This window comes from Artemia sp. Qi Xiang Cuo, chromosome 6 (assembly GCF_049724085.1).
Source record: "Artemia sp. Qi Xiang Cuo chromosome 6, ASM4972408v1, whole genome shotgun sequence".
In the NCBI taxonomy this organism is placed as follows: Eukaryota; Metazoa; Arthropoda; class Branchiopoda; order Anostraca; family Artemiidae; genus Artemia; species Artemia sp. Qi Xiang Cuo.
In genome coordinates this window covers 59,935,027-59,958,781 of record NC_142799.1, presented here as the reverse complement: position 1 = coordinate 59,958,781, position 23,755 = coordinate 59,935,027, and the positions used below count along the sequence as shown (strand labels likewise).

At 35.0% G+C, this 23,755-nt stretch overlaps 1 protein-coding gene across 9 annotated transcripts in view; it reads right to left on the bottom strand.

Moving 5' to 3' along the window:
• The window catches only part of LOC148951469 (protein transport protein Sec61 subunit alpha-like), a 100,317-nt gene that overhangs the window by 48,485 nt on the left and 28,077 nt on the right, over window positions 1-23,755 (bottom strand). For 8 of the 9 annotated variants that reach the window (XM_089090901.1, XM_089090895.1, XM_089090899.1 and 5 more), the window contains exons 5-6: window positions 20,407-20,574; window positions 14,527-14,666 (exon numbers count right to left, since the gene is read on the bottom strand). In XM_089090901.1, coding sequence (XP_088947027.1) covers window positions 14,527-14,666; window positions 20,407-20,574 — 308 coding nt within the window. Of the gene's footprint in view, window positions 1-4,939; window positions 7,262-8,529; window positions 8,779-14,526; window positions 14,667-20,406; window positions 20,575-23,755 lie in introns of those variants that run through there. The other variant, XM_089090902.1, reaches the window with a different exon arrangement.

Sequence of the window (23,755 nt, the reverse complement as noted above, 5' to 3'; positions counted from 1 at the left end):
AAACACAAGCATTTGCGTTCAGGCATCTCTAATTTCAGTCTATGCGAAAAGAAATCGAAAGATTAAGAGGGCCTTGGAGGGAGGAATTTATGCCTAAAACCTTCACAAGAGTGTACTCAATAATTTCCTAAAGTTTCTTGGTGATCATGTAAACAGTATAGTAATGTATACAGGACACACAGACAGACATATATTCGGCTTTATATGTATGAATATAGAGGCAAAAAATGTACTCTAAGCTACAATGAAAAGAATGACTTCTGGTTCTCGGCTGATTGAGAGTGAACAACGTAAATTGAAAATACAAACGTCTCCACGGTATTTGTATCTGCAAAATCTATGTAGTGTATGATCATGTTTGGAAAGGCTTTTCCAGGAAATCTGAGTATCTAATTGCGCTACTTTTTTCTTTCCTAAGACTTTCTGAAAGCGAGTTATGGCTCCGAGGTCGTCTCTTTTTCGAATGAAAATCCTTAAGTCTCTGAATGAAAGGTCCCTAAGTCTCTATTTTCGGCCCTTTGAATTGTGGCGGGCCTATCTATGACTGACACACTGGGGAACGCTCCTCCCTCACCCCATCCAAGCAGAAGTCTGATGCTTCTGCTTTGGCCACCATCTAAGTGGGCTCAGAGCATTGTTCATGAAAAGATGAGGCGTGTATATTTATTCCTTTTTAAAACCTATTTTACTGCTACTTAACAAATATTCATTTTGTAGATGTATGTCTGACAAGAAACTTCCTTGTGGGCTACGCGCATCATTCTGTCGATTAATGTTGCACATGCATGTCGATAGAGATCCTTAAGAGCCAGTAACCCAAGTTAGAAATGCCAGACTATGGTCGGAAATCCCAGAGCAACTGAGCATCGAAGAGTAAGATTTTCTGTCTTTGTCATTTATTCGTTTTATTTCTCTTTACTTCTTTAATTATATAAACTGCAGATCTGATGATGCTGAACCATTAGTGCAAGAGCATGCATTGACTGCGTACAAAAAGCATATTTGCCGCTGATTTGAAAGTACATATTTTCTTAGGGGTTCTTGATTGTGTTTGCGTGTGTCTTTTTATTGCCTTGTTTAATTGATTCTTTTAATTGTTTTTTAGTTATTTTTATATTGTTTACTTTTTTTCTTTGTTTTTTTTTGTAGCCATGTGCCATTTGTTTTTTTTTGTATCAATTATAAAATACATGATGTCGTTTTGGATAAGGAGGAATATTGTTCGAGTACAGTTCAATTTGCGGACTTTTGCTATAACCGCATTAGGGGCGCATTAAGGAATGACTTAGATTTTAAAATATTTCTATGCATTATGTACCTGGAAAACTAAACATCTGGGCCAAAGGAGCATGATGCACCTTCTACAATTTTTTTTTGCTCTTTGTTATTTTTCGTCTTCACCTGGATTTTAAATTTGACTCCTTTGGTGCCCAAATGTCTTTCAGCTTCTATCCTACCATCCACCATCTTTTGTGCCAAGAACAACTTTTTTTTTTCTTTTTAATGCAAGACAAAAATTTACCCTGAACAAAAATCCTGGATAGATGCTTGATTGCCGCATACAGAAGACAATGGCAGGAGACTAGAGAAGAATCAAGTGTTCTTTTTGAACCAATAATTTGGAAGCTTAATCAATCATTTGAACATATTCAATTCATTTTTGAGCTTCTGACTAAATGAACTCCGCATTGTTGTTAGCTGGCTAAAAAGTAGTCTATAAGTCTATCCATGATAATGAGACCTTACAATCTTTTTTTCTGCTGCTATCAGAAAATAAAATAATCAGATAAATCAAAGAGCTTGGTGAAACAATGGGACTTATTACAAAACGTTTAATTGGGTTTTAAAAGAAAAAGTTTGATACTCTTCGAAATGTCTGCCGTTGGCTTGTCATTTTATTTAAGTGTTGTTTTGTGTCTAATTTTTCTTTTTTTCATTTACTGATTTTCTAATTTATTCTACTTTTCCTTTTTATCCTTTTATAATTTTTAGTTTTTAGTTAATGATAATTTTCTCTGTTCTCTTTTTTACCTCTCCTGTTTCATCAATTGTGTGGTTTAATAGGCGAAGTAGTTTTCTCTTTCATGTGCTGTAAAACCGCAAAACTGAATTCTACTATTGAACAAATTAAATGATACTACAAAAAAAGAAAAAAAAAGATAGCTGAATTAGTCTCAAGCATTCCCGGCTATAGGGTCTTGCGGGGGATATACGATGCTATTTACTATAAAATAATAGTGCTACAAGTAACTAATAATATTTACTACAAAACAAAAGATGGATAAAGTAGTTGCCCTGTATTCGCGTCCTTAGATCCTTGCATATGATTTCTTATATGCTATTATTGCTGACTGTAAATCAATAAATATCTGTCTGTTCATCTATTTATAGGTCTACCCATATTAGTAAGACCTTACATTTTTTCCTGCTAATTTTTTTTTCCTGTACGTTTTTTTTCCTGCGAATTTTTTTTCCTGTTAAAAGACAATAAAATGAAGAGATTGGTCAATGCTTGCTAAGATAATGGGGATTATTGTAAATATTTGATAAGCGAAGCAGTCTACTGCTTCTGTGTATTTTAAAACAAAAAAATTGAATTGCTGGATTCTAATGCTTAATCCCAGAAAGCTGAATTCTACATTTGTACTTGATATATTATTTATTTTATAAATTGCTTATAAATTCTGAATTGTTTGATGTATTACGTTATAAATTTTAGTGTAAATTTACAAATTAATTTTTTATATCTTTTTTTATCATGTAAGGCATAACATGGGAGTTGAATTGGTAACATGGGACATGGTAACATGGGAGTTGAATTGGTAACATGTTATCATGGTAACATGGGAGCCCTGAATCGGACATTTGACCCAAAAATCTGAGTTCTACCACTGTATTGGTTGATTAATACGATTGAAAAAAATCTCACAAGTAAAGAAGATTTTTTTTTATGCGTTTTAAAACCAGAAATCTGTATTATTAAATTTGAAGCCGAACACCAAAAACCTGAATTGTAAAAACGGGCTCCAAACTGAGCCATTTTCATTAAACGGGCACAACTTGTTTTCGGTCCAGCATATTCCTGTAGATCAATATTCTAAATAAGTAAGCCTGACCTTTTTACACTTACTAGTTAATAAGCCGTATTTATTATACAAGCTTGAAAAAAAAAATTGCTCAGTTATCTATAACACTACTTCATATGTTTAAAAAGATTAAACATTTGAATAACCTATAGTAATTGTAAAGAAAGCCATGTGACTTTTTTATTTTCTGGCTGGCGTTATATTGTAAAAAGAATGCTTTTTATTGATGCGATGACAACTGTGTCGTGGAGAGAGAGTAAGAAAGGGAGGGAGCAATTCCATAAGCGCAGTCGGAATTATTTGTATGATAATTGGCACCAGGGCAAATAATAAAAACCGATTTGTCGATAATATAATTTTCAATGGTAAGTTAAACTTTCGTCGTCAAGGCAACCATTTTGCAAGAGAAAATAAGTTGACTGGATTACAAGTCTGCACGAGTCATTACATGGGCTTGCTAGATCTCAAGCCATTGATTCTTAATATATGAGTAGGACCAACTCAATTGAGGGACTTGATACATTAGATTGACCCCCGTCACACCCCAAGTTCCCAGATTCTTTTATGTGTTCAAGTATTATTCTTTAGTCTACTTTGAAACTCCGTTTAGAGAGGCTGTCTTGAGAGATGCATATGCGTGTTTTGTGACTTTTTGGAAGAATACAAGTAAGCTATTTTCTAAAGCTGTGTGAGATTATTTTTTTCAGGAACCTAGTTAGGGTAGGAAAAAGAGTTTGCGAGAAATACCGGCACTAGTATGTCGACAGGGGGACCGTTTACCCTCCAAAGAGATAGAAAGAGATGTTAGTGGGGGTACCCTTGGCCTAGGGTTGGCCGTTTCACCGTTCGATCACGTTACCATATCCTGGAACAGGGTATATAGTAATAGTGTATTAAAATACTCTATATTTACGGTAGACCACGAGATATTCCGTTATAATGTTTGGCACTAGCCCAGCTCCCCCCTCCAAATAACCGATGCCGCACCATTTCCGCGCCAATACAATTCTCAGAAGCGGACTAGAGCGGAAATTTTGCCCAGGGTGGTATTTTCAACCTTCTATCTCTGCTACCTCCTATTTCTAACGCTTAGTATTTTTATATGTGATTTTAGTTTGAGTCTAATTTCCTCTGACTCTAGGTTTTAAATGACTCCAATGACTTGAGCATGCTTCTAAGCTATATTAAGTATAAAAAAAAAAAGATAAATTTGTACTAATTCTTAGACACCTTAATAACAAGGACTTAGGAAAGGAAGAACGCTCAAATCATTTTTCTTATGCCTTATTGGTATATTACACATATTTCTGGAGTGGAGTACCAAGGAGAGGGAAAGTGAAATCTGACCGTTTGAATTGTTCCATATGTATTTGAAGCAATCAGGAAGAATCAGCATTTTTTTTTTCAGAAAGACCTCCATTGACGATTATACAGTTTTCGGCAGTAGCCGGAGCCAGGTTTAAAAAAAAAGTTGGTGAAAAATCAAGAAAATAAGCTAAAAATATAGACCACCAAACAGATTAAGAAGGTGTAGCTTTCTCCCAAAATGAACAGATGGTTAACGATCAAAGATCTTAAGAAAAAAAGCGTTGTCATATTTAGCATATTGGCTTTAGTTATTATATTTCCTGGTTCAACGTGTTAACACTGACGAAACAGTGATACTACCCTCAAAAGTTCATAATTTTGAAACAAATAAAAAGAAAAATCATAGAAAATCGTGGCTTTCAGGTATGAATGTACCCAAGACGTACATAGCAAAAATATTTTTATTTGATATTCTTCTTTTCAGAAAATTTTGTTAGGACACAATCTATCTAGACCATTCCTGAGTTTTATATATCTCAGTCACCTCATTTACAACAAATCGAAAAGCCCACCATCCTGAATTTTACTAACCAATCTCACACAGGGCCCAAAGAATAGGACCACGAAAAAGATTTACATGCTCGTCGTTAATATAGGTTGTTAAAAATGGTTTGACTTGCACAATTTTTATCCCTAACACTTTTAACAAATTAAACCTCTTTTTAATTTAATTTTGATAAGTACCTTTTACCAACATGCTACCTTTCCACCAGCACATTTATTGATGTACTACTCATCATTAGAACAAAGCATCCTTTTAATGTTTCTTGGACAAACTTAAGACCTTGTTTTTTTTTAAGGAGTGCTGGTTGATGCCTCACTGATAATATTTAATTCGGGGCAATTAAGAATTTGATGGCAAAATTGCGGATATGGAAGTCGTAAATTTTCGAAAATCTCCCGCACTTATGCTTTGTAATGGTATATATTATATTTACTGTTTTAAGTAGACTGCAAGTCAAACTAAGTTTATTTAGAATCAATATCACGGTCTCACTAGTCACAATTCTAGTCACACTAGTCACAGTCTTACTACATCTTACTAGTCACAGTTATTACCTTCAATACTTTTTTTCTTGGCAGTCTTCTAAAGCTGTGATTGGGTCTAAAATGTCTTTATAAGGGTGTTCTGATACCCCCTTCCTATAAAAAGAGATCCAATCCTCCCTCCCCCACAGAAGCATAGTTTGCCACAACCAATATTGTATGCACAGGACTGAAGTCTTAGATGAATGAAATATCGTGAAAAAAACTTGCTTGTAATGGGTTCAGTATAATTGTTTAATATAACCATTAGTTTTATATGAACTACGCTTACTCCAGGAACAAATACGTCACCACTCAGCCATAGGCTCTAAAAGGTGTGACGTTAAAAACGTTTATTTTGAAAAAAAAAAAAACTATAGTCTTAAAACATTAGCTTGATTCAAGATGGAAATGTTGTTTTGTAGCACAAAAAGGCCAAAAATATGATTTTGTTGTGGTGCAATCTCTCTCATCAATTAAAAAGGCCCTATAACTAAATTTCCCTTGGAATGAGCCTTCTCCTAATATTCTAAGGTCATAATCCATTTCTCTCCACCATCAAAAAATAGAACTCACCCACAACTTTCAGAAAGAAATGCAAAGTTCTGCATTTTAGTAGACAAAGGGCCGGAAACACGGTCGTAGGATTGTCGAATTTCTGAAGGTGTAATTTGCATCAAAACCAAACCCATTTTAAGGGCTTTTCCCCCTTCTTTAACACTGACCAAATTTTCTTTTACTAACAAGATTGTATGAAATTTTGATATTTGGAATCAGCACAAAAAGAAAATGCTTTTCATCTTACAGTAACCATTAGCTTAAGCACATAAATATTCGTATAAAAAGTGGCGTCAATCGATGGAGAAGGAGGGGGGAGGCTATGCAATGTAGTTTTAGAAAAATATCTTATCTGGAATAATTTCACTGAAAAGGCCCTTTTTGACATTGAAAAAAACTAAAACTTTGCCCCCCCCCCTTTTTCCAAGACCTTGAAAAATAAATCTTGACATTACTGCTTATCACACAGACCTGAATACTGAATATTTTTAATCAAGTACACTCTAATTTGTTCTACCCTTCCATATTTTCAATCTTGACTATATTAACCATAAATAAATAAAAAAGGATCGATCTTTGAGCAAATTTATAACGAAAAAAAGAAACCAATATAGTTAATACTATAGAAAAAAGAAAATAAAAATAATAATTGTCAAAAATTTGCTCTAAAAACAGTTTTTCATACTGTTATAGCCCAGCACCAGAAATCGCTGTAATGCAATTGACTCCTAAGAAGGAAATCGTTTTAAGAAAATTAAAAAAACAAAACAAAAAAAAAAACAATAAAAACCCAAAACAACAACATATAATACGTTGTCCAAGTCCTTCAATTAGAAATAAATAACGACACGTTCACTCTCACATACTTTCTCCACGGGGAGATAGAAAAGACACAGTAGTCTCAAATATAATCCAGAAATCACTCCCACTGGAAAACATTTGTCTTACAAGGTCACTTTTTAAAAGAACATTGAACTCATTCCTCCAACCTCAGACTGTTCCTTTACAAATATCTCAAAATATTGATATATAATTGTGACAGCCAACAGAATACCAGTGCCTGAGCCAATGGCACCAAGCATATCAGCTAAAACTGATAAAGCACCAATGCAAAGGCCCCCGAATGCAGCAGCCGTTGGGATATACCTGTTCAATTCATGGATCATCGACTTCTCCCTATGACCTCTCATTACCATTTGCTGCTCTCTAAGTTGCTTGGCAACCTGAAAATACAGCCAGTTTTTAAACAGTTTATTAGATTCCACTGCATTGCCATTTACAAGAAAAATGAAGTGGAAATATGCAATGGGTAAAACTTTTAATTAAGACAGTGAAAATATATTGAAAAATATAAATGCCAATATCTGCTTACAGTTAAACAACCGAAAGCCTTTGTGAGCGGAAATTAACAAAAAACAAAACAAAAAAAAACAACAAACAAACAAACAACAAAACCACTTTATGTCTGATGAACTATAGCTGTATATTCGGGCTTTTATTAGAATATATATTGTTTCATTGTCTCAATTAAAAGATTTGTCCGCTAGTATACATTATGATTTATAGCCAATTTTTAACAACGCAAATGAGACTGAGATATACTATTAAGGCTTCAGACGACAGTAGAAGTGTATATTTCGAAGATATAAAAAACTAACAAACGAAACTATGTTTTCCATTTGTCGTATTCAAAAGTCGCATTTTTATGAAGAAAAGATGACCAAAGAAAGAAGATAAACTAAAAAACTTTCTTGGATATGCATTAGTGAGATGTGCATGATTACATGGTCACAAAAGTTTAAATTAACTTCTTAGTTCTGAACTATTTGGGTTCAATTTTTCATAGAGTCGAGTTTAAGCTTGTTTCATTCAAGAATGAATGATTTAATTCAATAGACGGTATAAATAACCACTACGTCTGCAGTCTAAAGCCAATGTCTTTTTGTCTCTCTATATTATATTCAGTAAGATTAACTCTTTACATAAATGTTCCAAATTTTGAATTAAAGTTATTCGAGCAACAGAATTTTTCATCCTCAACTAGACACTTTCATAAAGAGATTCCTACTTCCTTACATTCGGAAAATTCATCGCATTTAATTAAACGGGACCATCGCCTAGTGCCTTGATATAGTCCTAGACTATAGTCAATTTTTGACTTTGCCAGACTTTTTGATTCAAGAATTTTTGGTAGGATATAAGCCTAGAGCAAAATCATACTACATCGGAATGATCCCTTAAAAAAAAGGCCTCAAATATATTTCATTTACAAAACATCTTAAGGAATAATGATGGTACCACACATTTCAAGTCTAACTCAAAACTTCGCAACCATCATTGGATCAATTCCGGAATTTCTGATAGCATACATACAAACCCAGAATAAAACCGGACTACACGGAATGGCGTCTTAATGAAACATGCCTCGAACTGCTCAATTTACAAAACGTTTAACAAAAGGGAGTCAGAAGCCTAGATTTAGAATACTTACATCTTTAGCAGATGATCCAGAAATGTCGATCCAAGATTTGGAGAAAAAAGCATAGGATCCAAGCATTAAAATAATATACATTATGGCATGAATCGGATCATCAGCTATGCTACCCAAGCTATCAGGAGGTGACAAGTAGTAACACAAACCTCCGATTGGAAGAGCATTAGCAGTTCCTCCACCTGCAACGTCAGACCATACACCAAGTCGGTTTACAAGAAAGTTACCAGCAAATCTAGCAGAAAACATCTGTTGACAGAAAACAAAGTAAGTACTCCAATATTTGTACATATTCTACAATACGTAAAGGGAAAAAGAACAAAAAGAAAGAAATGAAAGAGAAGAGTTATAATAAATGACTGCACAAAAGTGATCTTAATGAAAGTCCCTATGCACTAGATGGTGCTTTAACGACGCAACACTAATTGTTTCCATCACCAAAGAGGGCATGTTACTCCAAGGTTCAGTCATCCTGTAAATAAATTAATATTTCCATGTTTGTTTTTTTCTTTGAGTTTTCGGCAGTGGGTTTAACATGGCGCTGGCGAGTGAAATGGAAATAGCTAAGACTAAGTAAAAACCTTGACTCAACCTCATCAAAATTCCTAAGGATCCCGAACACATAAATTAGATCAGCATATGGTCTATAATGAAAAAAAAAAAAAAAAAAAAAAAAAAAAAAAAAAAACTCGAAACCTGGTAAATTTTTGGCAGTGCCGAAAACCTTTAAGGTATTATGTCATCTCGTAGTCCTTCTCCCGACTATTTCTACTTGGATTCCACCAGTGAAATTAATGGGGAACCATAATGAGTTACATTATTCCAAAAGAAGACGAACAAAACTTTTCTATACCTTAAAGAAATAACATTTTAAAACTTCTTTTTAGAGTTAAGAGGCAACAGTTAGTAGCTCTTAGAACTTAAGACACATACTTATCAAATCTCAAATGTACTTAGTGGTTGCAGTAGTACCTGCACCCTAGTAAAGGACGAACCGCGGCATATAGTATTATAATAAAGAACGAACTCTAGCCTATAGTAATCAAAATATTAAAACAAAATACAATTTTCGACAAACAGTGAATCATAATATGCATGAAGATACAACACAGTTGTCTTTAGGCAAGATAATATATCACAAATATCCTTAGGAAAGTTGCTTCTCTGGGGTATGGTGTCATATTTGACTGACTTCGCAGCCAAATTCCCTGTGGTTTGTTCTTTACTATCCGAGCATTGAATTGAAAATCAAGTATTTTGCAGTAGGCATCAAGACAAGGCTAATTGTAGAAAAAAGCCAAGACAGATAGTCCCAGTAATTGAGAGGCCAAAATGTTTAAATGGCACGGATAAATGGTGGGAGTAAGTATGACTCTTATTGGACAAGTACTTGTGTGTTAGTTTTTGGAGGCACTCCCGCCTAGAGTCTCAGGCAGGTTGACCAAGAATTTAAAATTGATATAGGACCATTAGATTGCCTGGAATGAGAGGGAAACAAGGCACGCCCGCCTATGGTCTTAAGAAAGTTGGCCAAGAATTTAGAATTGACACAGGATCATTAATTTGCCCGGAATAACAGGCAAACTAACGTTTAAAGCCATGTTCATCTAACAAATAGTACCTATTCATTGCCTAAGCTCAGCCCCGCATTCTGAACCAATTTTAATTTTTCCCAAATTTTTGGGTCACTTGCCCGGGACTCTGGGCGGGTGAGCGCCCCCAAATATTGTTCCAAATTCCTCTCTCAATTTAGCACTTGTTCACGGATGCCCAAAGTCACCAATCACATTCCAAATAGTATCTATTCAATGCCTCAGCTTAGTCCAGCATTCTGAGCAAATTTCAACTTTTCACAATTTTTTCAAATTTTTGGGTCACTTGCCTGAGACTATGGGCGAATTCCTCTCTCGCCTTAAAACTTATTGACGGATGCCTAAAGCCGTGAATGATTTAGACCGTACCAATACATACCAACAATATTTTTTTCATTTTCACACAGTGTCCCAATCTAGCCAATGTCCATCGCTTAGCATCCAAGCCTTTTGGAAAGGCACGCCTGCCTAGTCTCAGGTAGGCTGACCAAAAATTTTAAATTGACATAGGACCTTTACATTGCCTGTAATGAGAGGCAAACAAGGTACGTCCGCCTATGGCCTTGGTAAGGTTGACCAAGAATTTCGAATTGACACAGGACCGTTATTCTTCGTCCTGTGTGAATTAGAGATACAAAGACTACTACAAAACATAGACTACACAGACAAATATTGACTGCATTAAAAATGGGTGCTGTCATCCCCTGATTAAATACTTGGTCCAGCAATCCTTTTCAAATTTTATTTAGACCACAACGATCTAACTCAGGTATACCTGCATGACAGTTTTGTAAAGCGAGTATTCCAATGCAGGATTTTTTCTTTTATAAAAAGTGGTTCTTTTTATCTATTATCATATCATTATACAATCTCTCTTTGCTCGTTTGTTACAATAACAATTTTTTATGCTATTCATATTTAGCTGTAAGGGTGTGTGTAACTGAGCCCCATTTAACTAAACCATCGTGCAACTGAACCACTGAACTCAGTTTTTAGTATTCTAAAAACATGAGGCAATATAATTGGGTAGAACACAAGTTCGAATTTTTACATGTTCAACCTTGTTGGAATTGTTTGTTTCTAAAAGTCATGATATTAACGCCTTTCAAGATCATTCAAAAAAGTTTTTTTTTTATTTCAAAAAAAAAGAAGTCACAAGATCCGATGTCACAAACCATTAAAGCTGATTTTATTTCTCTTTTTTCAGAAGAATCAGACCTTACTGGACGTTAATTAATAAACACGTGTTTATACTACTTGACCTTTGTCAATCTAGATAAAGAATTTTGATCAGATGTCTTTGAGGAGATTGCAGCTAAAAAGGATATGGAAGGGGACTGTTTGCCCTCCAACCTATTTTTTCAAAATTCCTTCAACATGCCCAGGAAGTTTAGACTTCATATCCTCAGCTGTTCACGACACATGCCGGCATAATTTCAATAGAAGATTTTTTCCTGGCCATTCTTTCTTCACTTTTCTAAATAATAAAAAAAGCTTTTCAACGCACATTAAAAACCATTATTAGAACTTAAAACAAAGAAAAACTAAGTCATATACGGTAAAGCTTAAAAGGAACATAAACTCACAGATACCATGGAGAAAAGGAATTCTTTAAATTTGGAGTTTAGGGGGAAAGCAAAAACATGACTGAAATTATAAGCTCTGTAAAGTCATCTAAAGCTAAACTGGAGTTTTTAGTATCCCATCTGCAGGTCAATTCTCTCATCCACTTTCCATAAATGAAAAAAATGTTAGGTAATAATGGCCAAACACTTATACCAATTACATCAACATCATTTTCAAAATCTGGAAAATTGATGCCACAAAATTTTATATTATTATTAACTAATAAAGCTACACCACCTCCTTTTCTCTCTGAAGATTTATCCTTTCTCAGGATAGTATATCCCAGAGTTCCTTGTTGAAATTATCGTATACAATGAACTGTGACAGATCAGTATCAGGATTTCTTAACTTTGGAAATACTTGTTATATTAATTCGGTATTGCAGGTCAGCTGTTTACAAATTCAATCCCACTTTTTATAATTTTTCGATAGAAATTATGCAGCCCCGAGCCACTTGTCAATTGCAAATGTTCTATTTACCGATTGCCTTTTAAAACTTTTGGACTGATATCTTTTACTGTTTAAAGCAAATACACTCAATACTCGTAGCCTTTTCGAACACACCCAAAATTAAACATTCCCTCCTTTCGCTATGATGAATAAAAACTGTAAAAATGAACATGGTGCAATGACATGGTGCATGGTGCAATAGAATGGTGCATAATTTATCATATAGTTATGCAAAGAATACTTTAATGTCTTGTAAAACTGGATGCACAAAGTACCTCTTGATTTATTTGAAGATGCTCCTGAACATTTTCGGAACGATGTGGTGGCTGATACCAACATCTATTGTAGATATTGCTAGTATTCCCTTTTCACAACTAATAAAGAAAAAAATGTATTTTGATTGTATTTGGCATTCTTCTTGACGTTTCCCTAATGTTTGACCTTAATGCTCCGTGCTTTTTTTTTCATTTATTGGATCAAACATGCTAATTTTGTATTTATGCGAAGGCTCAATGAGAGTTGAGATGTTTTGGCATTAAAATGAACCCTTTGAGGTATCTCCCTCTCTCCCTGGCTACAAAACAATCAGAAAACTCCATTGCAGAAGTTTAAGTATCTTGTTAAGGTCTGTAATTCGTCCATTGCTTACAGATAGCGTTTGTTGTTGGAAAACATACGGACACTATTTGCGTGAGTTTTCTGAAGGGGAGTTTCTGGAGGATTTTCCATGAGAAGAACATTTTTGCACGGAAAGGGCGAGCAAGATTTACACATAAATTCCTCTTTTCCACTTTCTTTAGCACTTCTCAGCTAGACTAAAAAATAACAGAGCTCAAATAAAATATTCCAATTTAGAAAACCATATTTTCCGTGACCGGGTATTTTCCAGGGGAGGCTTTTTCCTTAGGAGAGGGGGGGGGTAAACTAGACCCGTAGACAGTGACAGGGCGAGGAAAACCCCATTAACAGACATAAAAAAGGAGAAATATATACGGCTTTAAGAATTTGTGACGCCCGACTTTCTTTGTTTTTGTGACAAAAAAACAGAGCTTTTGTAATAATCATCTTGACAGTCATTTATATTATGACTTTTCAATTGCACGAGGGTTCAGTTGCACGGTGGTTCAGCTGCACGATGGCTCAGTTACAATGGAACCAGCTGCAAGAGTGATAGCACTGCTCTAGTAAAGAGCTGCGTGGACACAGTGATTACAACGTAGTTCGTTCTTTACCAGGTAACTTGCTAAGAAAAAGCCGGAGGTTTTTTCTTGTAAGTAACATATTAGTGGAAAACCGTCGTTTGAAGTTGTTTTAGGAACAGTAACGGTTATTTAGGCTATTTAGATACTAATACAAAGACAAGACAATCTAATGCAAAGCTATAGAAGGATGCATTCAAATACTTCAGACAGCTTGACGGAACATTTGTAGACATGGGACGTTTTCCTGTTGCAGAGCTGATCATTTTCAAACTTTTTTAAAATTTATTGTCAATGTTTTCAGTGCATTTCAGAGCGAAAAGCCTGTGCGTCATGCTTTCTAGCTCAGGAGGGGAAAAATGTGCCCGCAACAATATTTCAGAGGAATGTGCCAGCATTTCAGGTGATAAATAGGTTTGCCAATCTTTCCTTACAATAGAGGAAGATTCAGTCTCTAGGGTTGTCTGAAGTTCTCTTGATTGGCCCTTAAAACTAGACCATATTTTGTCTGTGACCATTCTACATATTATCTTCGTAATTACGTTAGTATTCGTATTCCATTCAGTCCATTAGCCTGATCCGATTACTACCCCTTGACTCCTTGTCATTCTACCAGAAATACTTTGCTGGAGTTTCACTCGTTTCGAAAATTTCACTCGTTTCGCGCAATTAAGAGGATTGTAAACACATTTGTAATCTCAGGCTCACTTTTTTAACACCCACATGCAGTTGATGTCTCTGGTCCAATTTTGAATTGTGCGTTAATTTGATAATCATTTGATACAATTTGGACTGGCTGGGTTTTCGGCGCTTATTCGTTGGCGGATGGTTGAGTGTTTTTTCTTCCTTTTTTGTCTTTTGTTTTTCTTTTCTTTATTCCTGCACTCCCGGCCACAAGGACTTCATAGGAAGGTTTTGATGTTGAATGTGTTGTTTTTGCTGACTATCAGTATAGCATGTATAATTCTTGGCTGTTTTTTTTTTTTTTGTTGGATTACTAAATTTGAGTATTACGGGATTTATTTTAGAATTTTATTTAAGCCCAACACCATTTATTGCTAATATATCAGTAAAATAAATATCAGAACATTCGCAGAACGTAAAAAATTGGATTTCAAATACATTCTTACCTGGGACAAAACGTAGAGGTTTGATACAAGGGCAGACTGAAGAATAATAGGAATATTCGAAGTGTAGAACAGCTTGATAGGATAGCTGCTATACTGGCCCCTGTAGCGGGCTGACTTAATTGGAAGATCGACACGGAAACCTAAAACAAAAATAACAGATTATGTTACTGTTTCCATCTATAAAAAAACCCCAGAGATATCTGAAATAAATAGGCTTTTAGTAAGAAGAAGAAACATATGAAATGAGTCCTAAAAATTGTATTTCCTTGCCCAAGGAGTGTTTCAAAATATATTTTCTGGCCAAATAAGGCTCACAGGATTCTTGACAAGTTGCCGCTTTTTGGGTCAGGGTGTTTTGCATGTAAGGTTTTTCACTAAGCTGAGTTACAACACTTGTTTATGATATTGAAGCTATTTCAAGCATTGTGCATGATTATAATCACATTAGACATAAACTTCTTACAAGAAAAGAAAGGGACTGCCACATATGTATTAAATTATTTATTGTTTGAACGCAATCTATACCAATTAGACTATGCAGATACACGTTTTTTTTTCAAATAACTGTTAGAAAAACAATGCCAAAATCTATAATTGCATTATAGAGCAACGATAATGCTTTCTTAGTTTTTTTCCATGATCAGCAGTCTCTAGCACGGTAATGGTAAAACGTGACGATTCAAACATTTTGTTTTACCTAAAGAACAGAAATTATCACTTTTGAATCTATGCAACACACATCTAAAAAAATAGCTCAAATAAACAGACTCGTTATATTTCCCTATATTTATAGGTTTATGCAAAAGTAAGACTTAACTGAAAACACAGAACCCACACAAAAAGAAAGGATATTGTCTCAGGCGCAAGGACATTCCTTCAGAAAATAGCAGGTTAATCATGAGGCCATAAAAAGAAAATAGTCGGTGCAAAGTCACTATTGAAATACCAAATTCGATTTTTTGCTTGTTTTTAATGAAACTTTTACTTCAATTAAAATTTTGTGTGCATTAAGCTTGGTCCAAGAAGTATACAAAAACACGTTCAGCTACGATCCAACCCATTGATGGGGGGAGGGGAATGGGCAGGGTGAGGATGTGGTTTCCCGGAATTTTGGCATTAGCACATCTATTTGCAAAAAGCGGTAGTCATATCTCAGCCAAACTTGATGAAATTAACAGCTACTGTCCTAGTTTTGCATTTTGGGAGTCAGGATACTATCGAGCTTCTGTGAAGCGAAGAGGTCCCTAAGTTCTTGCCAACAGGAAGTCTAATCTACAAGAAGAGAATTTAAGGTCTCAATCAAACTTGGTGGGACCTAAAGGCAAGTATCCTAGCTACACCTTTTGGGTGGCCAAATCGATCCAATCCAACCTCGTAAGGGTGAAGGATAGGGCTCTTAAATTCCCGTTTTCAGGACATCTTCCAGAAAAGGTTGTCATATCTCAACCAAATTGAAAGGAAGTAAGAGATAAAGGTCAAAAAATGTTCGTCACCGGCACCTCTACCAGAGAAGTTAGTCGAATAGAATCAAACTGGAAGAGCAAGCGTCTCAGTTATGCCTTTTGGTGGTTTCAACTATGCACGACCTATTTGAGGAGGAGTCCCTCCTCAAAGTTTCTCTTCAACACAATATCTACCATAGCGGACTGCCAGATCCCAATTGAGAACAGAAAATATAGAACACGCGTCCTAGATGTAGTTTTTGGAGTTTACATCCAACATGACCTCTACAGGGGGGGGGGGGTCTGGAATTATCTTCACACTTAAGGGAAGATTGATATTCAAACAATTAACTATTACTAGGAGTCAAATCCACTGCTAACTATGCAGGCAGCTCTATCGCCAAGTTAATACAGCCCACCGACAAAATTTTATCCATCTTTTTTTGTAACTTTGCCACTCTTGAGACACTAACCATGAATAGTGGAAATGTTTGCAACAAAAGGAGAAAAAATATAGAAATATATGCTAAGACCAAGCACAGTCCAGTATATACGAAGTGCACTATTAGACCTGCAACCTTCATAACAAATGATGGAAGCTTGCATTAAAACTTGCCGTTAGTGAGAGACGGACCCGCGAGCCTCGTGGTTACTAGACAAAAAACTCTACCATTGAACTACGACAGCCAGCCGAAAAATTTATCTAGCAAAAATATTTTTATATAACTTTGCCGTTTAAAATTATAAGAAAGTGTGGTAAATTCAATACATAAGAAACTTTAAGTGACAAAGGGAGAGCTATCGCGGCTTCTTTTGTATATTTTTATTTTCTCTAATTTCGTAAGGAAATTGTCGACATCTTAATGAATTTTGGCTTCGTATTAAGAATAGAGTACAAGAGGAAAATCATTATAAAAAAAAAAAAAAAAATAAGGAACCGTGTTATTACCTCTGTTATTAATATCGTTTGACGTAAATTAAATTGCAATTCAACCCTGGCGAAATTAGGGTTTCTTTTATTTTTTTTTTATTAGCTGTAAAACTACTGAATAACAAATTACCTGACAATCTACATTAAAAAAAATGGTCTATTCAAAACCTGGTTTAAAACTTATCTAACGTCTTCCCGAGCTCTAATTCATTATTGAAGATTTATGGATGAGCTGATATTTTGAAAAAAAAGACACATTTAAAAAAAAAGTAAAAATGAGGGGTGACATTGGAAGTTAAAACAAAAATGAATCATTACATAAGAAGAAAGTTACCTCCCTCGACCCCCCCCCCCATCTCCCACTCTTAACGGTAAAGTTTAAAAAAAGCTTAACATAATCTAAGTTTATTTTGTACATGAAGGGGCTGCCCCCTCCTCCCCGTTCTTTTTATAAAAGTTTGACCTTTTCTCCCATGCTCTAAGAATTGATCTAACAAGGGCAGCTAGAATCAGATGAGAACACTTTTTTTAACGCCTCAATAATGGAAGAGTTTATTGATATACCTTTCCTTTAAACAATGTATTTCTTATTCAAATATTGTAAAAGGCAATCGGTAAATAAAACGCTTGCAATTACCTATTAACTACATTTGTTGCACTGAGAAATACTTTCAGCAAATCACTATAAAGCTTTGCCATCTAGAGCAGGGGGGGGGGGGGGATTAGATGAGTTTTGCCTTGTTCGGGCCAAAATTTCTGTCTTGCAGCAAAGAATGGCAGAATCAGGACATTGATCTGGTTAGATCTGAAACTAGTAGATCTTACTCTGAAAAAGGCTCGTTCAAATAGAAATTAAAAGTTCTAGAACCCTTTTCAAGTAACAAATGGGATCATGCTTAGTCGTTTTGTCTACAAATCGAAATTTTTAACTCTCGAAAATAATTCTAAAGCGGTTGGTGAATCTTGGTGATCTCAAAATTTTCACTCGGTAATTTGTAGACAAAACGACCAAGATCAGCATTTTCCCGCCGCATGATCCCATTTGTTACTTAAAAAAGGTGCTAGAACTTTTAATTTTTATTTGAACGAGTCTTATTCCAAAATTCTATGACCGCCACTCGATTTGAACTAACCCACAAAAGTCAACACATTTCTTTAAAAAAAAACCTGCAAATTTGCGTTTTTTTACATGCAGGAGTTTGAAACCTCTGCCATTGGATTCTTGGACATACTGTATATAGCATTGCTATTTTAATAACACACACTGCCTTTTCATAATACAAACCACAAAAGGTAAAACAACGAGGAAAAATTTTCAGACAATGAAATTTTTTTCTTAATTAACATTTTGACTCTATATCTTGAGGGAGACGAAGGGGATTTCCTGGCATGATTTGAAAAAAGGTTCGAAATTAAAAAAAAATTAAAGAAGTTTTTTTTCAACTGAATGTAAGGAGCAACATTAAAACTTAAAACGACATTAGCATTAACTAAACCTCATTTATCGCGTGTTGCCCGGATACTAAACAGAGGCTCCCTCTAGAGGGCCCTGACCTTTGATGACCTTTAAAAATCCGTGTATTATAAAAGTGAAATCTTGCAAAATTTATCAACTGCTTAAATGAAGTACGACATTTTTTTTCAGCTTCACAACTTTGCTCAATCCCAATTTATAAGGTTTTCAAAATATGCAAATACATTTCCTAAATTTTGGAAAAAAAAAACACTGACATGGCTTAAAATTCTATTCAAATAACAGGAATTGCATTTTCAGAACTAAAGCCAGAGAAAAAGACACTGATAAATGAAAAAAGGTAAAATATTGTTTTGTCAAAATTTCAATAGGTTATGTAGGCAACTTTCGGGACCCTCTAGAGGGAGAAAGAGTGGAGGTAGGTACTTTAAAATACCTTCCCAGAACATACTTGAGCCTGTAGACCCATCCCTGAAAGTTTCATTTTCCTAACCTAACCTCTTTCCAAGATAGCCAAAAGTAGATAAAGATCTGTCATAGGAACAAGATGAACACGCCACTTGATTCCTTTTTATGCTCTTTCCAGATATAATAACAAATTCACTCGTAAATACCCCCCCCCCCTCTGATGTTACCATTATGGTACTTCCTTGTTAGCTAGTTCACACTCAAGAATTGAAGTTAGGTTAATCAATAAAATATACCAAAATATGATGCAAATATATAGTAATAGTTTAGTAACAAAATTATAAAAACTAAAACAAAGAATTATGGAAGGGGGGCCACCCATAGCGCATTATATTAAATACCTTACCTAATCTAACATAACCAAAATACGAACTATATATTTAATTAAACTGTAGCTATTATGTAGTTTCCCAATGAGCCGAAGGTAATTGTCTGGTATAGACAGCGTGAAGACCGGCTATTGTCTGATCTTTGCGACACAAATTCTCGAGTGTGTACAAGCTAACAAGGAAGTATCCCATATATAGTCCAAGGAATATCTATAAATTGAAAGAAAACATTAAACAATGAAATTCTTACTGAGTTACAACGCATGACTGCATTGATATAACAGAGAAATACATCATTAGCGTTATATATGGGACCATCAGAAAGGGGAGGGGGGGGGGTGAGTGCACTTGCGAATGAATTGATTAGTATATTTGGAAAGGGTGTAAAAAAAAGAAATCGAGTAGTATGTTCCACCTTGCCCCTACGTCAGTTAGTTCTAGAATCTCGTATATATATTGACCAGAGGTCTTTTGGACAAAGAGCAATCTTACGTTTTACAAAGCACTGTCACACTGTGTCTCTCAAGCATACTTGCACCGTGAGTCCAAATCTTCTCCTAGCAAAACCAATATATTTAAAGGAATATAGGCTTTGAATAAATACAACAATTCTCAACACGGTGGCAGCCTCAATCCCCCCCCCCCCCTCATGCATAATTCTGCTTGTCCCATCCCTATTAATGCCATTGAATCAAGAAGAAAAGAGGAATATTAGAAAAAAAATACTCTAGGACAATAAAAGAACTGAGAAGCGTTTATTTAGTTTTTAAGCATTTTAATTCTGTAATTAGGGTGTTAGCTAGAAACAGGTGATCTCACCCATGTTACCAAACCTGAAAACCCAATATTTTAAAAATATCCCACTTGCATGCTACATTTTTACCAACATTTACATGGCTAAAAGTAAGCTTTCAAATCGAATTTTAAAACGTTTAGTAAACTTTGTTTTCATGATACTGAAACTGTTTCATAATGAGCTTTAGACTGCTACCAGGTCTTGTCTTTCCCTGCACATTTATTTTTGCTAGAGGAAGGGAGTTGGTGTTAAACAACATCTCTTCACCTAAAAGTGTATTATTTTTAGGATTTATTATTAAGATACGCTAATCATATTTTTCACAGAGTACATGTTTTATTGGTCTTCCCATGGGGGCGGGGATTCCAACAAGTATTATAAATATTTACAGATCGCATTCTAAATTCAAAAACACTAGCATATAGAAGACAAACAATTACCTTGAAAGTAGATAACAACAGCGAATACGAGGACAGTTGCCATCAAGTTCAAGAGGTTGGGTAAATTTTGCCTATAGAAAGCTTCACGCAATGCTCTGACTTTGTCTTGTCTGGTGGCTAGCAAATTGAACAAAGCAATGACTGCACCTTCAAATTCTGTACCTCTTCCTGGAGAACAAAACAACAATGTGTGAAAGAACTGGAGTCAGAGTTTCAATTAGTTTTTGTGTATAGCAACCTCCCAATCAACATAAGAGCGGTGAATATACAAAGAGAATAAAATAGAGTTACAATAAAAACAGACAACTTAATATTACATAAAAACGACACTAGAACAATTCAAAAATTCAATCATAGTAGAAAGAATAAAAAAAGGAAAAAAATCCAGGAACGTAATTGTTTCGTTCAAGTAATGAACGTTTACTGAATACTTGCGTTTATGCAAATTTTTAATACACTTTTACGCTGATGAGTTCAAGTTTTAAGTTGTTTTAATTTATCTTACTCTGTCGTAATTTTACCTTACTGGTTAGATAAGCAAAAAATCAAAATCCTACTAAACATTGAATTCCCCCTGAACAAAATTTTGTTTGAAAGGGGAAGGTTAAGTTTGTCTAAAAGAGTAGATTAGAAAATATTCTACACAGACGCGAATTAGTGTGACCAAAACAATTAGCAAAAAAGAAGAAGAAACAGCTTACACGTACAAGGTGTGTCAAAATTAAATTAGGCAACCCTTTTATAAAAACACAAACAAAACAAACCCATTACTAAGAACTAGCAGCAAAGCCTATCAGACAACAGAAATAACAGGAAATAAAGAAATAATGGAGATCTTAGCGTACACTCTTTTGTGAGGACCAGAAAACCATCATTTTTATCCTTTCCAACACAAAACTGTAAGCCCCTCCTCCTCCCAAAAAAATACCTATGGAAGTCCTACTTGAAACAAAATGGGGTAGAATTGGGAGACCCTAACTTTAGAAATACTTATTAAAAGGAGAAAATCCCTACCTCACATTAAACAAATTCCACATCCACCTGCAGGCGTAAAACAGCCAGATATTAATTTTATTTTTTTCAGAGAACCTTTACAAAAAAATGAATTCTTTAAAAAGGCCTTACTTTTCGAAGTTAGAAAGGATGGAAACTTAGAACTACACTTTTCCTATTTACTTAAGGATCTGACAAAAGATAGAGGGTTTGCAGGCAATACTTGGGAACACCCCTTCCTTGCGATTTTCATTATTCGCCACTATCACAGTGTTACCAACACTATTAATAATAAATAGTAGATAATATACTCAACATTTCAGTGGACTACTCTAACAATCTCACCCTTCCGACCTCACTGTTGAACAGACTAAGACGGTTCACTAGATTACCTGAACATTTCAAGTACATGCTCTTGTTTAGTTTTTTAAGTTCAATTACAAATGTGTTTTGAAACACACTATGTATTAGCTATATTTAGATTCCTGACTCTCGTTCCTAATTTGTTTTTTGTTTATACCCTACATTAATACTGGAAATTTCCTTCGTAGGGCACTTTGATTACTTTCAACCTGTTTTTGCCACTTACTGTCCAGCTTTGCAGACTCAATTGATATTATAGCAGATAAAATCTTGCAAAAGCAGGCACTCAGCCTGTAAAAAGGATGCTGTGTTCATATTATAATAACGGGATATTTGAAATTTCACCAACATTTGTAAAATAATTTAGTAATATATACAAGATTAAGATATAAAAAGAACCAACGGCATTACAAATCTATAACAGATACAAATTCGAAAGAAAAAATACTTAAGAACAAACATACGTATATTTTTTAATACGTGATAAATGTTCAAAAGCTCAGTACGCAGACCTTTGTTGTCTATAGATGATTGGATATACAATTTACAAGTGTTGGGAATACCTTAAGCAAAAATTACTTAAGTAACTACTGAAGTAAATAATCTCAGTATTCATACCCTACTTAAGTAAAAGATTCCGAAAGTACTTGATATTCCTACTAAGGTAAAAACAAGAAGTACTTGAGGGCACTTAAGTAATCAAGTACTTTTAAACCAGAGTTTAATTTCAATATAAACTTTAATGGGAAGTCACTCACTGCGACACTTTTGAATCGTCTAACAAGGAATTCTACTGTTCTGAAATAGTACCCAGTAGCTGAAATTTCAAACAAGGAAAGCAAGGAGTATGTTGATTTGTTTTTTTCTTTTGAACGGATAGTTTTTTTTTAGATTAACGGAAAAACAGATGCAGATGGGGCCGTTTCAGCTGTGAAGTATGGAAGACTATGATTCGTGAGTTTGAACTGACAGACAATATGTCCTGGATTGCGGACATTTGGTCAACAAAGGTTACCTGGTAATGACTGCCCATTTGCTTGACGAAGATCCTAATTAGAAATTTTTTGCTCTAGCATGTTCACGTTTGAATGGCTCACATCCTTACGACAAAATCACTGAGCAAATTTTGCGAGACATAAAATTGCAGTTGAAATAAAGGTACGCGGATCGTTAACTGGCATTGTCTTACACCTCAGAGAATTTTCGACAATCTCCAGTGATGAGGGTCAAGTAGGTAGCGATGAGAATGAAGATGAAGCAGGTCAAAACGGCTTATTCTCGTTTTTAAATGTTGGAGAGATTCTTAGAAATCGGATGAGCAAGAATGCTTTGCGTATTTCCCACTTCCTTTTCATTTCAGATGTGTTAGCCATACACTCAATTTCCTTGCATCCACAGATGTTGATAAAGCCTTGAATGATGTTGCATATGAGGGGCAATACTATGCCGCTTTTGCCAAGTGTACTGCTCTCTGGGACGCTATTATTAAGAGCTCCAAAGCCGAAAATGTTGTTAAAGAGGCATACGGCAGACAGCTCATCAGGCCTGTGACAATTCGATAGAATTCGAGATTTTCGAGACCTTCGAAAGATTTTCAAAAATAATAGAAGCTTCATGATGTCTGTGATACTTTAGAGAAAACTTGGTTTGGAAGAAAGGTTGAAGGACATAGATCCATTAGCAGTTGCTCTGGATATCCTTCAGGAGGAAGAATAGTTCTTCTTTGGTACAATTTACCCAACTATTCGATATTTTGAAAAGAAGCTTTAAAAGCAGAAAGATTTTATTGAGGTTTTTCCAGCCACTGGTATATGCTCTTCTTGTGGATCTAGAGGAAAGGTTTTCGGCTATCCTGGACGAGATATTTTTTCGCGCCAAAGGTTATGTTGTTTGCCACTTCAAGTCATCCTAATTCAAACTTCAGTGATCCCCTGGTGAGAGTAAGGATATAGCTGTTGAATTTATGGTAGAAAAAGCAAGAGAGGTTGAAGCT